Raw genomic sequence first — 25,705 nt, forward strand, 5'->3', positions numbered from 1 at the left:
CTCAAAAAAAATGTGATATTGGTGGCGGGCATATGGAGCAAAGGGGACGTGAGGGGAGTTCCTGACTTACCAGAGGAACTAATTCTTGAGCGGAATTGGAAGACTATGGAGAAGTTTTTCCAGGGGAAAAATTGGCGTGAGAATGAAGAGAAGTATTACGTGCCATGGCAGAGAGAGGGGTAAGAGGCATATCAGCTTGTGAGTAGCTTAGGAGCATGAGGCATATTCTGGGAAGGAGCAACTTGGGAAATGGGGAGGCCAGACCATGGAGGGTTATCTAGGCACTGCCAAGAATGTTCGATTCTTCCCTGGTGGCAGTTAAAGTGATTATGATCATATCTGCAGGTAAGATAAATTACTCTGGATAGTGTGGAGGTGGATTTGGATTTGAGGTGGGGAAAGAAAGTTAGAAAAAGTAGGATTGAGGCTATTGCAAAAGTTTAAGTGAGAGATAATCAGCACCCAAACAAGGTGGTGATGATGAAAAAAAACCAAAAAGAGAAACTGGAAAAATTTTGGAGATAAAATCCACCAACCAAATTATGTGCCAAGATCAGTAATAGGCCCAGGGGCACATGGAGTTTCCCCTGATTTTAGTGGTGCTGAGAAATACAATGGCAGTGCCACCACTGGTTCTAAAGTAAGTAGATAAGCAAGAGACTTTGTCCCCAACTCCCTTTTCAAAATTCAGAAATTACCTATGTGTGTTTTCACATTTCATTTATCAAAGAGTAGATTGCTATAAAGTGCAATAGATAAAAAGCTCAATTATAGTTTTGGTTCAGATAATTTCTGAAATGACTCTACCACAGATTACATTTTGCTTTTCAGTGAGATGGATATTATCTTATCTATTCTGGTATATTAAACCTGCACCTAAAGCTTCACAAATTGAAGCACCAGTGGTTTCAAAGTGAATCTGTTCATTAGTAAATGTGTGCACTGCAATATGTTAAAACATTCTTATTTCTCTTTGCAAATAGAAATAGCCACGCAGTTTCGACTTGAACTGATAAAGACAAAAGCATTGGCTCTTCTTGAAGATTTAGTAACAAAGATGGTTGATGTATATAAACTCATGGAAAAATGGCTTGGTGAGAGGTATTTGAATGAAATGGCCAGGTAAAGTACTACATGACTTTCTGAAAATATGCTTTGTGTATTCTAAGTACGAAAATTGATGAAGATTTTTAAGGTATTTACAAATTTAAATTAGTTACAAATATAAATTTTGACCTTTTAGGAAATCACGTGTATAAACAGATAACATGAGCTTTACTATCATGTTTGTATTAACTCTTTTCTAACAGTAAATCACGCATTAAAGGGTTCTATTGCTATATTAAACTGTGCACAATATTTATGAGTTTAGCTGTCATACTAATCAATGAGAACCTTATTTTACAAGGTAAGATTATAGGTAATTTAAAAATAGTTTTCAGAAGTAAAATAATGCTTCATACTTTTCCAATGGTAGATTTATTATCAGTCAGAGCCAATTAAGGGGAGATTAAAAAGTCATTCACTGGAATGTTTTACCAGCTAGACTGATTCTCTTGTAAGACCAACCCCAAGTTCCACTTTTCTGTTGAGTTCCAAAGACTTCCCAGACTTTCATTGCTACTGAGGGGCAATGACTGTCATCCTGTTAGTTCACCCTTAAAAGGTACAAAGAGGCAGCTCAGCAGAGTGAGTCATGATTGTCCAGACCAGGAGCCCCATCTTGTCCACAAATTAGTAGCATGCTTGATTGCTCTGGGCCTCATTGGCTTCATCTATACAAGGAAACACTCCAGCCAGGCTATTTCAGAAGTTTACGTTAGATCTAGATTCCAAGATACACTACAGTTTACAGTAAACATTTACTGAAAACTTAGAAGTTGCTACACAAACAGTATTCAAAAGGCAAGTATTCTTAGAAGCAACAATTGTCATGTAAAAAGCAGCTGTTATGGTTCGTTTTCTCTGGTCCTTGTCTCATAGTGAAATTCTTCTGTAAAGTCTTCAGCCTAGTTGTTTAGAACTATTGCTCCATAGTAAAACAAACAAACATTAAACAGAATAAAAAATACAAACACAAGCACAAGTAAGTAAGCTTACTGCAGTAATACTTAAAATCATTTTGCTATTGGATAACCAAGTCAGTTACTCATCAGCATCACACAGTAATAATATTCAGTTCTGTTCTCTGCCTGCTATTTTCAAATGAAAGTCTATCTTCTTCGTTTTTGGGACTCATGGCTCCCATCCATGTGGCCATCCAGTGTAAATGCATATTTTAGCAGATGTACTCATATTTCTCAGATTTATATTGTATACGTCTTTGCCCTGTGAAACTACAGATGCTGTCATGAACTGTGGCCGCAAAAGGTTAAAACCTAGAAATGTGATACAAATAAATAAATAAATAAATAAATAAATAAATAAATAAATAAATAAATAAATAAATAATAAATAAATAAATAAATAAATAAATAAATAAATAAATAAATAAATAGATAAATAAATAGCTAGTTGGCAGATCCCTTTGACCTTCAAATCCTGTTTTTATTTTCCTGGCACTTTTTTCCTTCCGTTGTTAAGATTACTCTTAGTAACCTTCCACTAGGTGGCGCGCATCTGTTTTAGTGTCCTGATTCCCAGTAAAGGTATTATTCTACTAGTCATGTTTTACAGAGTATCGTGCCGGGTTATGTTTGGGTCTCTATCCACATTTGGAGTCCCTCCTCACTCACATAAACTCAGCAGCTATCCAGTGACCTCCTCTGTCCCCGAGCACGCAACCACCCTAAAGCATAAACTAATTGGCTAACACGTGTTACATGGACACTCACAAAGAAAACATTCTGGAGTTGAATTCTAGAGTATCTTTTCAAAGATAGCAACTAATACTACTTTTTAAATTTTCAGTTATATGTTCAGTATATGGTATATTTGGTGCCTATGAATTATATAAAATCAGATCAAATATGCACTTTTCTGTGATGCTCACTTTCATTGTAATATATAAACAAGATCCTTTCTTCAATACAGCGATAATGCACTTATTCATGTATAAAACTTCTCTAGCCTTTAAAATGGCTTTTAAAAGGTCATTAACTATACCCCCAGTACAGTTTAAATCCTTGCCATACATGAGTTCACATTAATAACCATAAGATAGGGAGTGTTGCGTTGTTGATTCCATTGCAAAGACAAGGAAATTCAGAGAGCTGAGGTTACTTGCCCCAGGATCTGTGGCTAGAGAGTGTCCTAGGATGAGAACTCAGATTCCAGTACTCTTTCTACTGCATCATAGTGGTTCCCAACTGTTGCTGCTTTACCATGTGATCTAGCTAGGAATTGTTATTGCTCGTGAAGATAGCAAAGCAATTTCAATGGATTATATGCAACACAGGCTATTCTGACATCTTTGTTTTAGATAACATCAAACTTCTTGACAGAAGTAGAGAAAAGCCACCCTTCTAGAAATACATTATCGAACTTGATTCACTGTATAATTCATCCTGATTCCAAATAAATGTAATTCTAATAGTCATGTTTTACAGAGTATTATGCCATATAACCTTATTCTGGTTCATACTTAGAATGAAATATAACCCTTGATATAATCTTGCTTACATAGTAAAATATATTCTAATACTAATAAAAACTATATTTAATAGGTTCTCTTTAAGTTCAGTTTTGTGTAAAATGTGTAACTATTAGCTGTTTAATAAGCATGCATTTTCTATTTAATCTGCATTTATTTATACCCTGCCTTTTTACAAAATATATTTGGGGACAAATTGAAATTTATAAGCATGCAGATGGAGTTAGCTGTCTAACAGCTATATAATGTGTTTACTTTTGTGTGTATGTCTTATAAGCAAACTTTAATAGTATCTTTCATGGGGTTAACGCTATCCATTTTACCACTTTCAGTATAGAAAAATTAACTGACGTAGCTCGCTATCACATTGAAACATCTACAAAAATTCAGAATGAACTTTATTTAAGCCAAGAAGACTTCTTCATTAATGGCAATATAAAAGTCTTCCCAGATCCTCCCCCACCAATACGTCCTCCACCTGTAGAAAAGGAAGAAGATGGCACCCTGACCATTGAACAGCTTGACAGTCTTCGAGATCAGTTCTTAGATATGGCACCTAAAGGTAGGAAAAATAATTATCATGAAAAGAGCACGAAAAAAGGTTAAGATTAACCAGGACAGCAATCACTTGCCAACAAGTAAAATCAACTCTATGGGATTGTGTGGCACTAAAACATGCCCTTGCTTTGTTCTAGTTTATTAAATATTTGTTTCATACAACATAAACCCTAATTAAATAAGCAGGACTCACTGTGAATAATGCTTGAGCAGTGTGGTGATCCTCATTCCTGGTAATTCCTCTCTCCTGTCCTCGCTGCCCCTTGCTGACAAGTTTGTATATTTGAGTATTACTCCACCTGGCAGCTTACAGAAAGACTTTGTGCATACTTCTAGTTTAGATTTTATATTGAGATTATGAGTTTGTGTTTCTGTGAGGGGAGACCAGGCAGTAGAAGATTTCCCTTTTATGTTGGCCTTTTCCCTCCGTGCTTGTAGACCATAAGCAGAATCAAATAAGTGCTTGTAGACCATAAGCAGAATCAAATAGTCAGTTTGTTCATATGTATGTGTAAATGTTTTCTGTACACAACAATTTTAGCTCTTTCACATTTTATCAGCTTGGACCTACAGCATCTGCACAGGCTTTTTTTTTTTTTTTTTTCCAGGCTTTTCCTACTTCCAGATATTCTTCAATGAGTTCTGTCAATTGATAGCACAAGTAATTCAGACAGATCACATAGGATTATCATCTCCACTTTAAAGATCTAGATACTGACTCACAGAGGAGTTTAGCAGATTTTTTGCCTATGGTCATATATCATTCAGAACTCTGCAGATCCAAAGTTCTTGCGCCTTCTCACTGAACTAAGTTGCCTCTCATAAACAGATTTCTTTTATCTTTCAACATATACTACTTATTGGGAAATTATTACTTTTCCCTGTAGCATAGTTAACTGACTTTAGTATTAATACAATGTTACTTTAAAAAAAAAAGTCCAGTATTTCTAGAAATTCACATCATACATGATTAGTAAAAAGAGCATTACTCTAAGTCCAAAAGCTTCCTTGCCAAGCCCAATAGGTGAAATTGGTGTATGTGTGTGTGCCTGGGTGAACCTTGCGCTTTGATGTGTCAGCTCATCAAATCAGCTAGAGCAGGCTTTACAGCTCCAAGGTATAAAAGCCCACACTTCAGCTGTGGAGGGATGGAGGTGCTGTTTGGCAGCATTTGGGCACGAAGGAAACATGGCCATCAGCAGGTACAAAAAATCTCAACTTTACAAAGTTCAGCCCATGAAATTCCTTCAGTCCTTTAGTCAGACAGAGTGCACCCTCTTCTACATGGTGCGAGCTCCACAATGCCCTTTTATTATGTACTTCCCTCTGCAGAGTTGTTTTTTCTCTTCATTTTATCCAGGCCATTATTTTACACATAAAATAAAAAGATATGTGTAAGTGGATTCTAAACATGACATGTGGTTTGCTTTAATCCTACACTCTGGTGACTGGGAGGAAATCACTCAATTAATAGGTAAAAACTAAAGGCATCTGGGGACACTTGAATAGGTAGAAGTGGATTTTGAAAATTATCATCCACTTATATCTTTCAGCAGGAACCCTAGTATCCATGATGCTAATCATAATACTTTCTTGGATCCAACCTCAAATCCAGAGCTTATATTCCCACTAAAAGTTTAAAAATAAATTTAAAAAAATAGCAGCTATAACTTGACATGTGTCTCAGAAGATTAACTCTGGAAACCCTTGAGACACAAAGATGTCAACAGATAAATGTTTTCAGACTGTGGAAGAAATAAGAAGGGAGGGAGAGGAAGTAAAGGAAGGGAGGGAGGGAGAAATGGAGTTTTGTTTTGTTTTGTTTTGTTTTTTAAAAAAAGCAGAGTAAAAGGAAACCATTTGCCCTAGGAGCTGAGAGATTAATTTGAAAAGGCAAGCAAAGAGGAAGGAAATATGAACAACTATTTGAGTTCTTTCTGGGACACACTATGAATGTTATTCAAGTGCTCAAGAATGCAAAGCATCAGTGTGCCCTGAAATTGGTCAGAGAAAAGTCTGTGGAGCAAAACTTTGGAGGGAGAAATTGAAGAGGGTAAAGAGATTTTGTGGCAAGGCTACAGAGAATGTTTACAGTTAGGGGAACGGCTGCTGGAAATTCTGTAGACAAGAAGCGTGAGGATGGGAGCATGATGTTTGGGAAATGGTTAGGAGACTGCTCTGCTTTTCTTTCTCCAACCGCATGAACTCCAGGCGAGTAGAAGAGGAGGCGTTCTCTGTGTGAGGAACCACCTCTGCCCACCCAAGCTGGAGAATTAACCCATATGCAAGAATAACAGTTGTAATTACCACAGAATTTACAAGGCTATACAATACAGTAGGATTTGGGGATTGTGATGATTCAAAGTGAGTTATGTATGGTCTATGGGCAAACAGTTTAAACTCTTTTCTCTATTAGCTCAATTATACCATTTGAAAAAATATGTATTGCATATATTGCTTTTTAGGTATATCTAAAATAATAAGTGTTGGGAATTTGATTGACAGGAGTAATGTTCATTGTTATTATTCTTGCTATTCTCATAGAGGGCGGGGAAAAGTATTACTCCATTTTCTGCATCACAGAGTCACCGAATTGGAGATTCTCTACTGATACTCTTGAAATCAGGCTCCAAACATTGACAGTGGCCCTGCCTGAGGAAACCCATTAACTGCCACTCACCCTTTTTCCCCATCTCTTCTGGCCGCACAAAGTATACTCTGGCTTTTTTGTTTTTCTATCCTGGTTTGGCAATTGTTCACTTAAGAAACATGATACACACCTATCCGTCTTTTAAATGAAGGCTTTTGTTGTATTTCTTCCAAGAAATGGAAAACAATCCTTTATGATACCTTCTATTGTATTTACCCTAGAGCTCTATAATTTCAAAACGCAGTCTTAGTGAGTGATAGCAGGTTTGAAAGTGTGGAGGAGCTGGCTGAACATGGTGTGTTTCAAATGTGTGATCCTGCAGAACTTCCTGCTCAAACTTGCTATTATTTCTATGCCAAGAAATATAAACATTTTCCTATATGATTTCATATATGCCCATGCAATCCATAATATCTAAGATGCAACTTTCAAGTTCACCAAAATATATTAAAACAGATGGATTTTTTTGGGAGGGAAGCATAATATTTATTTGCATATACAGCCATTATGTTACTAGGCCCATGGTAGGATTTTTTAGCAGATTTATAAAAAGCACTGATGTTACTAAATTACACTTTGCAAGTTTTATTCATGGCACACAAATACAATTATTGGATTATTATTTAATCTTTGATTAAACAATGACTTAATGCTTTAAATACTTGCGACTAGATAGTATCAAGAGGTAAATAGAAAGAACTAAAGCTTAAGGGGTTTTCTGCTAAGTATTGGTTAATCCCTTTGAAAACAAAAGTCTTCATTAGCCCTTACTAAAGATAATGTAAAATTGAAAACCATCATATATTGTAACATATTCAACACTCCTTTTCTGGTCAAATTCTGCCACTTATGATGATTCTACCTCTCTTTTGGTAAAGGTAATGATTAGACATAAAATATTATTTATTGAAATGATTGACACAAATATACCAGAAAAATAATGACCTTATACATGATAATCAAATTAGATCATGCAAAATGCAATGAAACAGTTGATTACGCTTGCATTTTTCCTGCCACTTAACAAAGATCCATACTTTAGAAGCATAAGAACAGTATGAGTAAAAGAAAGCTAATGAATCAGCAAACCATTCTTTCCATCACCTATCCTAGGAATCATTCCTATGAGCATACTCCTGGCAGAGTTAGGTCTAGTGAACATTTTCTGAATTATAACAATAGCCAATTTGGCATGGTCACTATGTGTCAGACCCTTTGCTAACATTTTCATATGTTAATTCACTTATTATCCACCTCAGTCTATGATGGGATGGCTAGAGTCAAACAGTTCTTTCTCACGTTCACCTCTTGTCGAAAGACTGTCATATGATCTTGGACAAGTTATTAAATTTCTCTCTGCCTCAGTTACCATATCTGTAAAATAAGAATAATAATGATACTTATTCCATGTATTGAAATACAGTTGTTATGAAGATTAAAGTAATTAGTATATGTAAAGTGCTTAGAAAGAGTATAGCACATAGAATGTGCAATTTAAGTGTAATCATATAAGCCACTGTGACTTGATTATATAATTATAGTAATGTCATATTAGTATATAATATACAATATTGATACAAAGTATTCTATTATCCAAAATGTTAGCTTGGTTTCTTGAAGATGGAAATACCCTAGTAGGCATTTGCAATATTACCCCTGAGTGCTTCCAAAAAAATGTACACCACCTGGTAGAATTAAATCATAAAGTAATGTGGTTTCCTAGGGAGTACAAGCATTCCAAACAAAAACATTCATTTTGTGTACTCTGGTAAGTTCTGGGTAGGTACATCTTGTCTCCAAACATCAAGTGCCAAGTACATAAGGAAGATAGCCTTTTTCCGATGGAAGCAATTTGGATTCTATTGAAACTAGAATACTTTAGCAATGTTCTCTGTCCGCACTTATGCCATAAGAATTCTTTTTCCTTGTAAGCCCATTGGTACTCAATGAAATGCCTTTAGAGATTTGGTTCACAGCTATTTTTGCTTCTGCTGAGAACCTACCTGAAGAGAACATAGTTTAGCAAATTCTACACCCTCTCTTTTTCTTCAAAAGATGCAGCATTTATTTGTTCAAGGCCTGTAACATTGCTCTAAGAAGCTGAGAAGGACCCCTTCTTTGAACCCCTTTTGGAGAACGATAGATTTTTTTTTTTTTTTTTTTTTTTTTTGAGATAGAGTCTCGCTCTGTCGCCCAGGCTGGAGTGCAGTGGTGCGATCTCCGCTCACTGCAAGCTCCGCCTCCCGGGTTCACACCATTCTCCTGCCTCAGCCTCCCCAGTAGCTGAGACTACAGGCAAACGCCACCACACCCGGCTAATTTTTTTGTATTTTTAGTAGAGACAAGGTTTCACCATGTTAGCCAGGATGGTCTCCATCTCCTGACCTCGTGATCCAACCACCTCGGCCTCCCAAAGTGCTGGGATTACAGGCATGAGCCACCTCGCCCGGCAGAGATGGATGGATTTAATGACTGGCCTCAGAGACAGAGGGTGCACAGTCAGAACTCTAGGCTGTAGTGGTTAAGCTAGATCATTCAGCAGCATGATTTTTACAGGAGTTCAAAGGCAGAAGTAGCTATTGCTGCCTATGTGAGTCAGCATGAGGGTTAGCCCAGAGCTTTTGAAACTGAACTTTCCAGGAAGAAAAGCAGGGGAAGGGTATTCCAGGCAAAGGGATGAAATGGAGCAACTGTGGAGATTTTGAGATTGCATGACATATTGAGGGAACTGTGAACAAACAAGAGGCAGGAGATGGGACCACAGAGAGCTTGTGGTCAGGTTGTGAAGTCTCAAGTGGCTTGCAAAGGACATGTAGGAGAGGATTTTCAAAGGCATTTAGAGCTAAGTGTCATGGGGAATGGATTGGAGCAGGGAAGAGGCTATATGTGTGAGAGAGTGGTAGGCACTGTCAGTCTCTCTGCAAAGCCTTAAAGAACCCAGAGGCAGGAATAAGGGCACCTGAGTGGTTGGTCGCCTGAAAGGAGTAACTAGAAAGTTTTATGGATTTTTCCAGGCTTAGTGCTTCTGAGAAAATTATAAAAATACAATATTATGTATTTGCAGGTAAGTATTTTGATCTGAAAATTATCTAAGTTAGTCTGACATTTACCCAAATCAAGAAATACAGAAAGATTTCTTAGAGAAGGGAATGATACAGAAGAATAGGTATTATTGATAGAATTATCACAGCAAGTGGCAAAATATAGGGATTACAGCAAAGAGGACTATGGCCCCCACCTGCCTTTGCTTCTTTCAATGGCGAATTCTTTCCACTAGATCAGATTCAGATCGCAGAAATGCAGTAGTGAATCTAGAAGGCTTTAGACCTGTTAAAACTGTTTATGAGTAGAGTTTCAAATGTGTCTTCAGAATGAAACACACAGGTATTTTCCTGAAGCCAGACAACTTACATTAGACAAATGAAAGTATATACTCAGAATTCAAGGTAATATCTTTTGGAAAATCTGTCCATAGAACTAAAATTTTGTTTTGAAACTAGCAAAATCAGTATTGGAAATTAAATTTTTTTAATTTTAATTTTAATTTTAAATTTACTTTTTAATTTAAATTTAAATTTTTATAATTTTTTTAAGACAGGGTCTCACTCTGTAGCTCAGGGTAGAGTGCAGTGGCACAATCATGGCTCACTACAGCCTCAACACAGCCCCACCCACCTCAGCCTTCCAAGTAGCTGAGACTACAGGTGCCTGCCAGCATGCCCGGTTAATTTGTTTTCTTAATTTTCTTCTCTTTTCTTTTCTTTTGTAGAAATGAGGTTTCTCTGTGTTGCCTATTCTGTCTTGAACTCCTAGGCTCGTGATCCTCCCACCTCCGCCTCCCAAAGTGCTGAGAGTACAGCCATGCGCTACCATGCTCCCTCAATATGTCATGCAATCTCAAAATCTCCACAGCTGCTCCATTTTCCCCTTTGCCTGGAATACCCTTCCCCTGCTTTTCTTCCTGGAAAGTTCAGTTTCAAAAGCCTCTGGGCTAACCCTCATGCTGACTCATACAGGCAGCAGAAGCTACTTCTGCCTTTGAACTTCTGTAAAAACCATGTTGCTGAACGATCTAGCTTAACCACTACAGCCTAGAGTTCTGAATGTGTACCCTCTGTCTCTGAGGCAGAGACAAAAAGAGACTTTAACAAAAAGAGACTTTATTTTTTCATTTCTTTATTCATTTATTCACCAGCATTGTGTGAGCAGCCCCCAGGCATAGTGCAACTGGCCTAATATGGAAGACTGACAAGTAGCCCAATGCTTGAGTAAGAAAATGCAGGCAGTAGCAGCCAACTACAAGGAGACTAATTTTAAATGAAATACAGTAACATTTAGAATTTGCAAAAATAGGGGTCTATTTTAACCAGAGCTGCAAAAAGACTGATTAAAAAGCAAAGGAGAGGCTGGGCATGGTAGCTCACGCCTGTAATCCCAGCACTTTGGGAGGCCGAGGTGGGTGGTTCACCTGAGGTCAGGAGTTTGAGACCAGCCTGACCAATATGGTGAAACCCCGTCTCTAATAAAAATACAAAAATTAGCCAGGCATGGTGACAGGTGCTTGTATTCCCAACTACTCGAGAGGCTGAGACAGGAGAATTGCTTGAACCCAGGAGGCGGAAGTTGTAGTGAGCCAAAATCGTGCCATTGGACTCCAGCCCTGGGCGACAGCGTGAGACTCCGTCTCAAAAAAAAACAAAAAAATCAAAGGAGAAGTTAGACCCCAATAAGGTATGAAAGGCAGAGGCAGATCAACTAATGTCAAGGTTTTCAGTTAAAAGAGGTTGAGATATGAAATCATGAAAACCAGTTAGGAAAGGAGATTAATTTTCTTAAACATCTACCAAGTGCTTAGCAGTCAGCCAGCCAGTATGAAGCACATTATTTAGTTCAAGTCAGAGGGGTCAAACCCTAGAACCATAAAGTATTGACAAAAAAAAAGAATATATGTCATGAAATATTTTAATAAACACATATTCAATTTTTTATTATATGATAAAACAGGGCAATATAATCTAATGATTAGTAGCATCAAAGAATGTGTAGAAGGGACACATATATGTGGTCTAGGCTCTCTGCCTTCAGGGAGAAACTGGTATTTGAGGACTTTGTTTTGTGTAGTTTTTAGTTTTTTATCCTTCTGTTCAGATAAATATGTGTCCCCTTGTCTGACAAATAATCAAATATGTCTCAAAAATTAGACCTTTGGGGGAAATAAAAAGATGAGGCATGAGGCACAGCTCCTGTACAAAACCACCTGGCAAGGATTTCAAAGCTTCACACCCCCTTTTTTTTGGGGGGGGTAAATTAACAAGTTTGCTGTGGCATTGCAACAGAAGGTAGGACTTAGGCAGCAGGGAAGGGATGTCCAAGGCAGATCTTGCAGACACACTACCATGTATGCTCTATTATTCCTTTTTCTCACCAAGGGAAGAAAATTTTAGCTAAAAGCCATGTCACTCTTATGCTTGGAGAAATGGATTCTAAAGTGAAGAAGAAGAGCATAGCACTCCTTTCTTCATACAAGACACGTGTAAGAGGGAAGTGTACAAACAGGCTGTGGAGTGTCGGGCTACTGGTGAATCTCAGCTCCACCACTTACAAGCACTGCAACACTGGACAGTTCAATAAACCTCCCTGTGTGCCAGCTTTCTTATCCATAAAACGGTGATAACAATAGTCAGTGCATTTTCTGAACCATATAATAGGGGTAATGGATTGTGAGGATTCTGTGATATAAACTGGTTAAAGCACTTAACAGAATGCCTGGTAATTAATAAGCACTCAATAAAATTTTTCCAAAAATAGTGAGCAAATGTGGGGGTCAGAGATTAAGCAAAACTGAGGGTAGAAATTGTGATTACTTAAAATAACAATGTGGAGTTATTTTAAAGGCAGGAATCCTTCGGATGATGCGAATAGAGTCATCGAAAAGCAGAAAAGGCCACAGAAGCTTGATCATTACCTTCCAAAAAGAAACCATCAATTTTTGAAAATGTGGCTTAAAAAATATCCGTGGCTTATATATGATGAGCTATTAAATCTTATGTTCTGTGCCTTGTGCCATAAGCATGGAGTGAAATCAGGGGGAAGTCAAGTGAATTTTTTTTATGGTACTGACAACTTTAGGACTGAATTTCTCAACACACATCATCTCAGCGAGGCTCATGCCAAGGCCTCGTTAATGGAAGCAACAAGTAGCTCTCCAGTGAACAGAGCCACCACCAAACTAATGATGAGGACCATGAGCAAAGTAACCCTCGGGAGAGTAGAGAACTTATTCAGATCATGCCATGCTATTGCCAAGACCGGACGTCCCCTCAAAGATTTTATTTGGATGTGCAAATTAGATGATATGAAAGGTGTTGATATTGGCCCAGTATTCAGAACTAAAAAATCAGCAAGAATGTTTGCATACTTTATTGCTGAAGTAGAACGAAAAAATCTAAGAGAGAAACTAGAAAAAAGTAAATTTTTCTCTGTCATCAGTGATAGAATCATAGACAGTTTAATCAAAGAAGCCGAACTTGTCTATGTGCAGTTTGCGCATGCAGGAAAGGTGCACTGTCAAATTGTTGGGGTACAGACAGTAGAAAGAAATGATCCTCTGGCAATAAAAAATGCCATTGAGAAAACTCTAGAGATAAATCTTCAACTTAGACTGTCGAGCCAAGACTGGGCAAAGAAGCTGGTTGGTTTTGGAAGTGATGGTACCCATGGCATAGAGGGAGAGAACAACGAGGTGGCCCTGCAATTAAGAGAAATACAACCATGTGTACAAACTATATATTGCTTTGCACATCACCTTGAACTATATTACAAAGCGGTGTTCCAGAACATTCCTCTGTACAATGATGTCAAAGACCTCCTTCACGGCATTTATCACTTTTATCACAATTCTCCTCTTCATAAGAGTGCTCTGATAACTGCTTTCAAAGGCCTTCACCTTCGACCTGTGATGCCTTCTCAAATAGGAGATAGGAAGTGGCTTCATGGATTACAGGCAGCCCTCCGGAACTTTCTCAAGGGATATCCTGCAATTGTTCAGCAACTGCACTCAGTAAGTAATTTTGAAATACCATATTATTTGACTTTTTTAGAATCATAGAAAATGCTTTCCTTGAGCTCCTTGGAATAATAATTTTGGGAAAGATAACCACCATGTTGTTCCCAACCTGTGTTACAGGCAGGCAGAGGCAAAAGTGACACCAGTCAAAAGAAACCCAAAGAACTTCTGGAGTCCCTTCTCCAAGCTGATATTGTTAAATTTGCCCACTTCTTGTTGGATGTCATTAATGTCCTTAGCATTCTGTCCTGTGTCAGTAAGAATAGAAATTCCTCAATTGCTGACATATTTGCCACTTTAGAGTCAACGCTGGAAATGCTCCAAATGTATCAAACAAGGTGAGAGGTTGGGATGATCTAAGATCTGTCAAACTAGACAGTTTGACTTGTGAAATTATCTGCCAGATGTTTCTTCATTTAATTTGTTAATTGTTATTTGGGTGATTTCTTTTCTCCCCAGACTAGGGCCAAAAGAACGCATGGTGGATTCAGCCACATGCTTTCATGGTAACTGCCTCAGAGGGAAAGAAAACATTTCTGCTGTGAGAAACATTGTTTTAACACATCTTATCAAGAGGCTTCAAGGCTGTTTCAGAGATGCCAGCCAAAATGTGGTGAGGGCTACCATGATTGGAAGTTTTAAATTGTGGCCCACAAAGATAAATCAAGGTAATCTATACGCGCTGACTTTGAACCTATTATTCTCCGATGGTCTGTGTGAGTTTCTTTTATATATGTGACTATTTTTGGTATCTTGATTATAGAATTTGGAGAAAAAGAGGTATCCATCCTGACTGCACATTATGAACCAGTATTAGAAGCTGCCAATGTGAAACTTAGTGAAGTGGATACTGAATGGAGCATGTTGAAATTAGAGATTTATGCCACGTAAGCAAGAAAGCAAGCTGAGCAAAGTGGCTGATACTTATAAATGTTTGGGTAAAACTTGGAAGTCTCAATCTTTTACATTTCTTCTCCTCCCTCCTAGATTTCAGAACATTCGAAAATTGACCTGGGATTTTGTGAATTCCATTTACTTACACAAGTATCCAAATATCCTGACACTAGTCGACCTAGTGTTGACCCTTCCTGCAAGTTCAGCTGAAGCAGAACGTGGCTTTGCTCAGATGAAATCGACCAAGTCACATATGCATGCAAAAATCAAGGCTGAAAGTATGACGGATGTCCTAATTATTCAGTTGAATTCTCCAGACATTAATAACTTTGACCCTAGGAAAGCTATCCATTTATGGAATACAAGAACACCGTCTTCAACTGGTGACACAAGACCTAATTCAGATTGCTCATCAAACTCAGGAATCCATTATGAAAGTGATTAGCAATATGCAAATATTGACATTGTTGTTGCTTAGCAATGTAGCTCTTTTGCATAGTAAAAAAAAAATAAAATAAATGGTTTCCAGAAGCCTGAAATTTAAAAGTAAAACAGTAACTTGTCTTCACATCAAACAAAAGGCATTTGGCCTCTTCCAAACATACAGAGTAAAAACCCCAAGATTGTTTCTTCTATAGTTTTCTAACTTCACTTATGTATTCATGTGTTCTTTCACACTCTTTTGGTGGAGCTGTATGCTTCTACACAATGGTGTTATTTTGATGTCATTTTTTTGAGAGTTATCCCTAAGGGTGACCAGACTATGACTACAGTCTGAGTTCCCTTAGGCCTGGCATACAATTCATTATTTTTCCTCGATAATTCTAAGTGATAGTTGCATTAGGTAATTAACTTAGAGCCAAATTGAAAGAGAGCTTCTCTTTTCATCTGTGAACAAAATTTGTAAGTTTATGTAATTATGTTACTGCAACCATATCACTACATGCTTTGGCCATTTAAGTAACAAAGGCAAATATTAAAACAGTTTTCACATTTCATGCTAAATCCTCAGGTAAACAATTCTTATGTAAACTGTAAGTACTGTCTTGTAACACTTTGTTTTGCACCGTATCCATTAGAGATTGCGGAAATGTATTGCAGCTTACAAGATTTTTTAAATACTTTGAGCTTCTTTATGGTTTCAATAGATTATATTTATGGCTGTAGCTTGAAGAACATGACTGATTTATGTCTGACTTAGCTAAAAACCCACATAGGATCTTATAAACCTCAGTTCACTGAAAATTCTGCTATCTGGGAAAATGTTCTCATGTCTATAAAACTGGATACTCAGGTTTGATGAAAAAGGATACAGAATGTATTTCTGAACAGCCCGCTGGATGGCCAATTATATCAAAGAAGAAAGGTTTCACTCTTGCTACCCGGAAAATTACCTTCCACATCTCAAAATTGTGTATTTGTTTCGAAGCACTGAGATTTTAGAAGGATTATTGCCATTTCCCTGGAGGTTAAAGGAAATGATAAAATTCATGTGGACTTTTAGAAATGCTAAAAACTTAGATGTAAAAAGAAAACCTTGGGATAGTGTGTCTATGTTTCATTCTTTTTATTCCTAAAACAAAGAATAGCTATGTACTCCGAACCTGAAAGATCCCTGGATACACATTAGGAGTCTCTCCTTGTTCTAGAAGGTACCTCTTTGTGTTGGTTAGCCAGACATTTTTTTTTTAAAGCAGATTCATCTATTTTGTTTTCTTATTTCTTTCTTAATGCATGTGCATGCAATTTGAAGTGAAAAACAAGGTAGACATCTCTTTTAAATTGAGTTAAGTAGGTTCATAAGAGCAAAGAATTTAAAAGGTTAGTAGTCTTTCATGAAATACTTAGGAATACTGAGCCAATTAGGTGACTAAATTAGCACTTTCAATCTAGTAATTTAACAATTCAAATTTCTCTAATTTACAAAAGCAAATATGGTCTGATCCAAAGGGCAAGATGTGGATAAATGTATTACTTTGATTGTAGTGGTGATCTGCATGCATTTGGAACACTTTTATCTAATATTTGCCAAAATATTTTACTCTTGTGCCCTACTGCATGGAAGAAACCTTAAAATCATATATATTTTTTAAAAAATTCAGTCTATTCTGAGTGAAAGGTCAAAGAAGACTCTAAAAAGTATACAGTTTTATAATTTTACCCAATCTGGATTTAATTATTACTAAGTCAAAAAAGGCATTTTGACTTAGTTGAGAAACAATAATGAGAGTCATTATATTTCCAAAATGTCTTCTGTTTCTTTAAAACTTACCATTTTATATAATATGAATAAAGAGATTTTTCAAATACTCATTACTTCTATTTTAACAAAAGAAGAGAAAAACCATCACCTAAACCAAGTGACAAAATATTTTTCATTGTATTATAGGCATAATAGGAAATAAAGCATTTACTGACATTCTGATCGATTTGGTGACCCTGAACCTTGGCACAAACAACTTTCCTAGTAGTTGGATGCACCTTACCCAACCTGAAGTAAGCTTCCATGTTGTTTGAGTTTTAAAGCTTTAAGCATTCTTATTTGATCAATGCTTTAATAGTTCTAAAATAACGAGTACTTGCATAGTGTCTGACATTTAGTAGGCAATCAATGAAATCTGAGTGAATGAAAAATGAATGAACTTCCAATTAAAACATATAGTATGCATATGCTCAGTATTTGAAGAATAAGTGATGATATGTCAGTGAAATATTATAGAGACTGTGATGTTCAACCAGTGAGTTTCTATCTAAAACTACCAAATGGAATGATCCTAACTAGTACTAGTAGATAATTCTGGTTGTTCTTGCTTTTCATCATAACCTTTTCCTTAAGAATGTTCAGAAAACAAAATGCTTAAAGAGCATTCCCCCATGGGCCACAAAGCCCTTGCACAGGCACAGCTATAATTTTTGTCTCTCCTCTGTTGGAAAGGTACAAAGTTAACTGGAGCGATGTGTGTAATTGATGGTATAATGGTAAGCAAAAATCACAAATGTCAAGGAAGCAAAAAACGGAACACTTTCTAGGTGCTGTCTGGTGTGGATTGGTTGGTAGAATAAAGGAAACAAAAGTCAGAACTGATTCTATGTGCCAGTGAAAAGTCTCACTTCTTTCATGGGAAACTCTCACTATGAAAATATGAGCAAGTAGAGCATCAAGATAGATTCATGTAGATATTCCAAAGATATTTCCTGTTTTCTTCTAGTTACAGGAATTAACGTCTTTATTAACAGTCAACTCTGAGTTCGTGGACTGGCGGAAGTTCCTGTTAGTAACCTCAATGCCTTGGCCCATTCCGTTGGAGAAGGAGCTCCTTGAGACCCTTCAGAAGTTCAAGGCTGTGGATAAGGAGCAGTTGGGCACCATCACTTTCGAGCAGTATATGCAGGTTGTTACCAGCACCTGATGGCATTGATAACACCAGAACACTTGTGACCTAAGAAGTGAATTACTCACTGATGTTACATTGCCAGGTCTCAGGCCAGTGCATTGCTTCTCAGCTCCCCATGTCTAGGCACCCAGAGGCAGCACAGGCAGTGTCAAAGCCCCAGGCAGAAGCCTGGCTTCCATCCCCAGGGAAAAGATCTGAAAAAGTCAGAACTTCCAGGAGAACAAAGGGTTCTGAAAACAGTTACATAAACTTTATTGTTCTTCTCCTGAGTTCCTAACCAGTGGTTCTTATCCTTGGCTGTACATTAGAATCATCTGCAAAACTTTTATTAGGTTCAATGTCCAATACTCTAAGCTCCCGGAGTAGAAAGAACAGTGATTAAAAAAAAAAACAAAAACAACAACAACAAAAAACACGTACACACACAGGGAAAGGAGCAGGCTTTTTTTTTCTTTGGGGTGAAAGGGTGATGAATAATGAGATTATTTTTGAGAAGTTGAGTTTGAAATATCTGTGGGAAATGAAGAGAGAAATGTCCAATCTAATATGGCCCATACAGAAGGGATCATGAGTCAATATCATGTAAGTGGTTATTGAATTTATGAATGTCTGAGATCACTCAAGGAAAGTGATGGATAACCCAGTAGAGTGTGTAATATTTGGCCATTGGACGTGGCAGGTGGCATGTAACTGGTAACCTGTGCTAGAGAAATTCTGGTGGAATAATAAGTACAGAAGTTAGATGGCAGAGGGTTGAGGAAATGAATGGGTCTTTAGGAAGTGAGAACAAGAAAAGTCAACTGATTTTTGAGAAGTTTGAGTAAGACAAGAGTAAAAATAAAATTTCATAACTGAGAGGGGCCTGAATTACTTACTTGATTAATGTCATTATATTGCTCACCATTTCACATTGCTGGTAGACATGAAAGAGAGAAACTTTCAGAAGGAGCTAACTTTGAAACAGAGTAATATTCGCCAGGTGCCTACATCTCACATGTATTTCACCAATCATATCCCTTCCTGCTTCCCTTTTCTTCCTTAATGCATGACCTCTTTTTTTGAGAGAGAGCTCTGAGGTTTCCAGGTTCATAGAGTTGAGCCAGAAGGAAAAACACAAACTATGACAAGCCTCTTTCAGGGCTGATCAAGACAGGTGTTTGGTTATTCGAGCTCTGCTACATTTATTTTCCAAGTAGATTTACAATTTGTTAAGGTGGTTTTGTTTGAAAGCAAAAGCAGCAGAGCAAAACTTACTCTGTTTCCATAGCTGTCTTAAGATTTTTTAAAATGCGCACTCATAAAATTACTGACCTTCGCTATTTATTGTATGTGGCAATTAACATAGGATATCAATTTGAACATCCTTTTGCACAAACATGAGAAGAACAAAGGGTGTTGGCAATTTTCACCAAAGTGCTGAGCTAAAACCAGAAAACTATTTTACCAAAGGTGTGAGTTTCTTAGAGAAAGTTGGATGCTGTGTTTAAGAGAAACTCAGCAATACTTCTTTGAACACTACCTATGTTTTAGGAACAGGTGTTTTCTGAGCTCTGCCCTCTCCCCTTCCGCCCTCAGGTCCCCCTCCTCTGAAACCTGCATTTGGAAAGGCCCACTTGACCAGCCTGCATGCCTTTCACAGATCGTCAGCACTTGCCAGCTCATTGCCCCTCCCCCCACAATGTTGTTTCAGTGGAAAAATCAAAATAACTTTAGGTCAAAATTTTATAAGATTTGTCAAAAACGCCCCATTAGGATAGTAAAGTATGCTTGCATTGCAGAAATGAAGTTCTAATTGGTGTCAGTTATAGACTGAGACAGAGGGACGTCATGAACAAGAGGTCACCGAGATCTTGAGTCAGTCATTCAGAAAACAAAGAGTTTTCTAAAACTAGCAGTGTATACCAGCATCATGCAAGTCTCCACAAACAGATAGGACATGAACAGGACATAAGGAATATGAGCTATTTTTAATGGGGGCACAGACTCCTCCAAAATATGACTAATGCAAGATTAATACAGGGTAGCAGCCTCCAAGCGTCATCGCAGGATCCAGTCATTAAAAATAGCCAGCGCTCGTAATCTATGGATACTTATTTATAAAATATAGACATATACTACAGCACTAATACATTATGAACATTATCAAAGATGTAAAAATAAAAATTACATAAGAATGAGATAAAAAGAAATGTAAATGGAAGTTCTAGTATTTTCTCCTACACCCCTGTGGTTTCTGCATCGTACTTGGGAGACAACTGCTCTAGAGACAAGATTGGCTCAGTCTCTGTGGCTTTTAGAGGAACATCTCAGCAAAATACATACTTTAATAATTTTCATTTTTATTTTTTATGTAGGCTGGTCTGTGGTTTACAGGAGATGAAGATATAAAAATTCCAGAAAATCCTCTTGAACCCCTGCCATTTAATAGGCAGGGGCATCTTATAGAGGTAATGACAGAGATCTTTAAAACATGTGGCTTTGTAGCACTAATCGTTTTCTTTGTGTTTTCTTCCACTTGTGTAACTTGGCTGTGGACTGCACCCCTGCCCCTCAGTTCCTCTGCTGTCTCTCCAAAGTGCAGACCTTAGTTAGCTCACCAAGGAGGCAGTGTAGAGAAGCTCTGGGGAGGAGGCAGGGGCCGGAATCTCAGAGCCTTACTGTTAACTCTCTATGTGATCATGGACGATTCCATGGCCTCTCAGAATTCACCTTCCTCGTCTGTCAAATAAGCTAAGTTTTAACACATTTGTCTCTAAGCTTCCTTCCAATTCTAAAAGCTTAAGATAAAATTTGTCATTTTACCAATGTCCATTTCTCGTTGATTTTGACTAATACAGCAAGGGTTTGCCTACAGCATTGCCCATAGCCCATCACAGCTTGCTGCTCTCAATATTATTATTATCCTCAATAATAGCATCTTATGAGCCTCTATTTCTGAGGCCACAGTGAAAACCCAGACCTTAAAAATCTCAGTGCGGCCGGGTGCGGTGGCTCACGCCTGTAATCCCAGCACTTTGGGAGGCTGAGGCGGGTGGATCACGAGGTCAGGGGATCAAGGCCATCCTGGCTAACACGGTGAAACCCTGTCTCTACTAAAAATACAAAAAAATTAGCCACTGCGCCCGTAGTCCCAGCTACTCGGGAGGCTGAGGCAGGAGAATAGCGTGAACCTGGGAGGCGGAGCTTGCAGTGAGCCGAGATAGCGCCACTGCAGTCAGGCCTGGGCAAAAGAGCGAGACTTGATCTCAAAAAAAAAAAAAAAAATCTCAATGCTACTCTGACCTCAGTAAGACATGAAAAAACTGAATGGTAGATTTAGACATCACAGTGAACTCTGTATAATGTATAGATTGTTCAATTTCTAGCCAGCCATTAGTTCCAAATTGCAGTACAAAATTGAGCAAGATTCCAGTTGCAGCCTTAAATGGAGCAATTTCCTTCAATTGGATGCATATTTTTTGAGCACCTCTGCTAGATGCTAGCAGGAGAGCAGGTAAGAGAAAGGGTCAGAGAGTTACCCAAAAGTCCAAGATATAATGTTGGCAGTTGCAGGGGCAGTATTTTGTGTGTTGTTGTTTTTAATGTGAAACTGGGGGACTGAAAACCAATTATCCTGGAGCGTTTTGGAATGGTCTGTATATGCTTTTATGCATAAATCTGCCATCAACATAAACAGGTTCTTCATTAGTTGGAAGCAACTGGCAGTTTGAATATTATGCCAAGTGAAAAGTACTTTCATTTTCAGCCAGTAGTTTTTAGAAATGTCAGTCAAAGGCAGAATCTTTGAGCTGCTCACTTGGCAGCAAAACAGAAAAGGACCTTTTAGTACTTTTGGAGCAGGTGGCTCCCACCTGCTGCTGGAAGATTACAGGGAGGAAAGGAACAAAGTCAGCAGCAGAGGCAGGACTGTGGAGACTGAGCAAAACGTGTTGTTATGGAACAAAGATGGCTGACGGGTGTGTGTGTGTGTGTGTGTGTGTGTGTGTGTGTGTGATGTCCATACGACAGAAAAGGTGAAAGGAGTAGTGTTTTCCATCCTCCCCGTGGGTGTCTCTGAGACTCAATGCTCAGAAGTTACATAAATCTCAATGTTCTTACACTGGGATAAAAGCATAGATTTCGCTGTCTACAAGCTGTGAGGTATCCATGGCATTACCCAACCTCTCTGCGCCTTGATTTCTTATCCCTCTCTGGTGGGGCTGTTGTGCAGAGGGAGTTCATGTGTGTGGTACTCTTGGAACAGCGATTGGCACATAATAAGTCCTATGTAAGTGTTAGTCAACAAGCAAAACAGGTTAACTATACATGGTTAAACAGTGGTTAATGGTTAACCTGCTAAAGAAAGGTGGGCAAAGATAAAACGTCAAACAACAAAAGATGTTTGTTTACTTATTTGGCTGTAATTAGAATAAGAAATACCAAATTGGGGAGAAATGGACACATTAGAAATCCTGGAGGCCAGAAGCCCTGGCTCTGCTCCCAGCGCTGCCAGGACTTGCTGTGGAAGCTTGCACAGATCTGCACCTCCAGACCCTCCGTAACCTCTTGCCATTTCAGTCAGTGGCAACCCTATCCTTCCAGTTGCTCAGGTCAAAAACCCAGGAGTCATCCCCAGTTCCTCTCTTCTCTCAAACTCCACATCCAATACCTTAGGAAATCCTGAGAGTTCTGTCTTCAAAACGCATAAATCCCGAATGAGACCACTTCTTCCCAGCCCTATTGCTGTCACCTGGAACAAGCCACAATCAGCTTCACCTAGATGGCTGCAACGGCCTCATGATAGGTCTCCCTGATTATGCTTCATCTTCACCCAGCTTGCAGATCAAATAACAGCAGCCCCCGCTCAAAACTTCCGTGGCTCTGTGTTTTACTCCGAGGAAAGGCCCAAATCCTTAAGTGTCCAACCAGGCATTGTGTATTCTGATCCTGTTGCCTCTTTCATTTTGCCTCCTGCCATGCTCCCTTTGCCAATTCTGCTCAGCCACACTGACCTGCTCATTGTTGATCAAACATGCAAGGCCTGCCCCCACCTTGGGAGTTCAGCCTCAGCAGCCCCTTTGTCTGTCATGCTCTTCACCTGGATGTCTTCCCCAGCTAACTCCCTGCCCTCCTCCACATCACTGGTCAAACTTCATCTCAATCTTGCTGTCTAGCTCCCTCTCCACTCCTCACTCTCAATTCCCCTTTCCTTGACCTGCTCTTTTTTCTGTGTTTTCATAATCACTACATAGTTTACTTATTTATTCTTTTATCTTCTTCTTTTTTTTCAGGCTGGAGTGCAGTGGCACAATCTCAGCTCACTGCAACCTCCGCCTCCCGGGTTCAAGCAATTCTCCTGCCTCAGCCTCTCAAGCAGCTGGGATTACAGGCGCCCGCCACCAGACCCGACTAATTTTTGTACTTTTAGTAGAGATGGGGTTTTGCTATGTTGGCCAGAGTGGTCTCCAACTCCTGGCTGCAAGTGATCTGCCCATTCGGCCACCCAAAGTGCTGGGATTACAGACATAAGCCACCACGCCTGGCCTCTCTCATTTCTTTGAGACATTATTTAAATTTTTGTTGGATTTTCCAAATATCAGAAATTATTTTTCCACCTGTTATCTTCATTTATGCCTAGTTAAACCTGTTCATAGTTGTAAGGGTTTTTGGTAACAAATAACATGGTGGAAATACCCTCTGACTCTAGGAACTTGCTTCTTAAAGTATGGGCCAGAACCAGCAACATTAGAAGTACCTGGAACCTTGCTAGGCATGCAGAACCTTAGAAGGTCCAGCACCATATACTTAACCAGAATTCACATTTTGAAAAGGTTCTCCGGGTCATAAATACACATTTGAGAAAAGCTAGAAGGTAGCAGTCTCCCCAGACAGGGCTGCTTATGTGCCTAGGTGTGGCCTGTGTGCTCCAGGGCTTGGGCCTCTGCTTTGGAGGCCCCAGAGGATATTTGACTCCCAGGCACTAACTCCTCATGCTGCCAAATGCACGAGACACTGTGTCAATGTCAGCTCAGGCATTCAGAGTGACAAAATTGCTGATTTGATATTTGGTGTTTAATATACTCTCTGCCTGGATGTGAAGTCAACTAGGGTCAGTAGCTTGAGTATGAAGTCCAGAGCAGGTGAACCAGTTTAAAGACTTTTTAATGGCTAGAATCCCAGTGACTTTAGGCATCATTTTCTTTCCCTCCTTTCACTCCGCACAGAGACCGATGGACCAGAAGCCTCATATTTAGGACCAGGGCCTAGTTTGTCCGGAGAATGCTGAGGACAGATAGATGGGTCCTTGTGCTTGTGGCTCTCTTTTCCTATTTAATGTGCAGCCCCCCACTACCCTTAATTAGTACATTATTTCCTAAATATGTTAGTAGCATTAATTAGCACAATATTTCTTTTATGATATTTCAGGGCCCCACTTTTACTGCTTTTTTCTTAACATTATTCAGTTCATACAATTCATTATATGTTAGCTTTACTAATTCAATCCTCAGAGGGCAACCTTATTCCAAAGCTCCTGGGGGGATTCTTCATTGCCATGACTAACTACTCACTACAAGAATGCCCCATTTTATCTTTGGAATTCTTTTTGTGTGCAGTTTTTCTTTAGGCTATTTGCTGACTATGAGAAGGATCCACCTCAGCTTGACTACACACAGATGCTGCTTTACTTTGCTTGCCACCCAGACACCATGGAAGGAGTCTACAGGGCCCTCAGTGTGGCTGTTGGAACTCATGTCTTCCAACAAGTCAAAGCTTCCATTCCAAGTGCAGAAAAGGTAATTGCATTCCAAAAATAGACTAACTATAGAGTCTGAAGGGGATGCCTGAAGATCCTAAACTAACAACAAAGACTCTGTTCTTTTCATCTCCGTATTTTCCTAGGTGTATAATATGATGCTTTACACACACTAGGTCTTCAACAAAGCCTTACTCAATTGGATTAAGACCTGGGGACCCAACTGCCATCAAACATTTTTGTAGTAAAGTCAAGATTTATTCAAAGTGTCTTGGTGGAATCAAACTTTACTCTGTAAAGGACGGCCTTTATTTGGCATGAGTGCTGATCTTGATAAATGAAACAGAAATGGGTATCAACCCAATCCATTTGGGATTCTGTGTAGAAACTGCAGATGAAACAAGTTCAGGTCTACATGCACACCACGTATATGTGGCTTGGTAGTGTTTCAGGCCAAAGCCCGGCCACTGGGAACCTGCATTTCATATCACCTGTGTCCAAGGACAAAGAAGCTTAGTATCTGATTAAGATGCCACCTCACCTTCCCCTTGAGCTCTCTCAGGCATTGGCATTCCCTGGCTTTTGGGATGGGATAGTCTCCAGCAGGGTGCTAGGTAACGTGCTCCCTAGGTGCCCGTTTGTTCTTGGCATGGCTTTTGGTTCTGTTCTTTGGGGGCCGGAACAGTGGCTCCATCTGATGGGATGCTTGGTTCTGTTTTTCCTTTGTAGAAACAGAGGGGAAAATATTGCTGACCAGTCCAGACTCCTCAGATGTTCCAGACACACTTCCATCCTTTTCACATATACTTGTTAAAGT

At 38.8% G+C, this 25,705-nt stretch overlaps 1 protein-coding gene across 1 annotated transcript in view; it reads left to right on the forward strand.

Annotated features, from left to right (window-relative positions):
• Nucleotides 1–25,705, forward strand: part of SPEF2 (sperm flagellar 2) — a 192,537-nt gene that overhangs the window by 153,246 nt on the left and 13,586 nt on the right. The window contains exons 29-34 of the mRNA XM_032135721.2: nucleotides 984–1,122; nucleotides 3,925–4,154; nucleotides 17,150–17,256; nucleotides 17,970–18,152; nucleotides 20,510–20,602; nucleotides 24,749–24,928. Of these exons, the coding sequence (XP_031991612.1) occupies nucleotides 984–1,122; nucleotides 3,925–4,154; nucleotides 17,150–17,256; nucleotides 17,970–18,152; nucleotides 20,510–20,602; nucleotides 24,749–24,928 (932 nt within the window). The remainder of the gene's footprint in view (nucleotides 1–983; nucleotides 1,123–3,924; nucleotides 4,155–17,149; nucleotides 17,257–17,969; nucleotides 18,153–20,509; nucleotides 20,603–24,748; nucleotides 24,929–25,705) is intronic.

This window comes from Hylobates moloch, unplaced genomic scaffold, assembly GCF_009828535.3.
Source record: "Hylobates moloch isolate HMO894 unplaced genomic scaffold, HMol_V3 SCAFFOLD_17, whole genome shotgun sequence".
NCBI classification, from domain to species: domain Eukaryota; kingdom Metazoa; phylum Chordata; class Mammalia; order Primates; family Hylobatidae; genus Hylobates; species Hylobates moloch.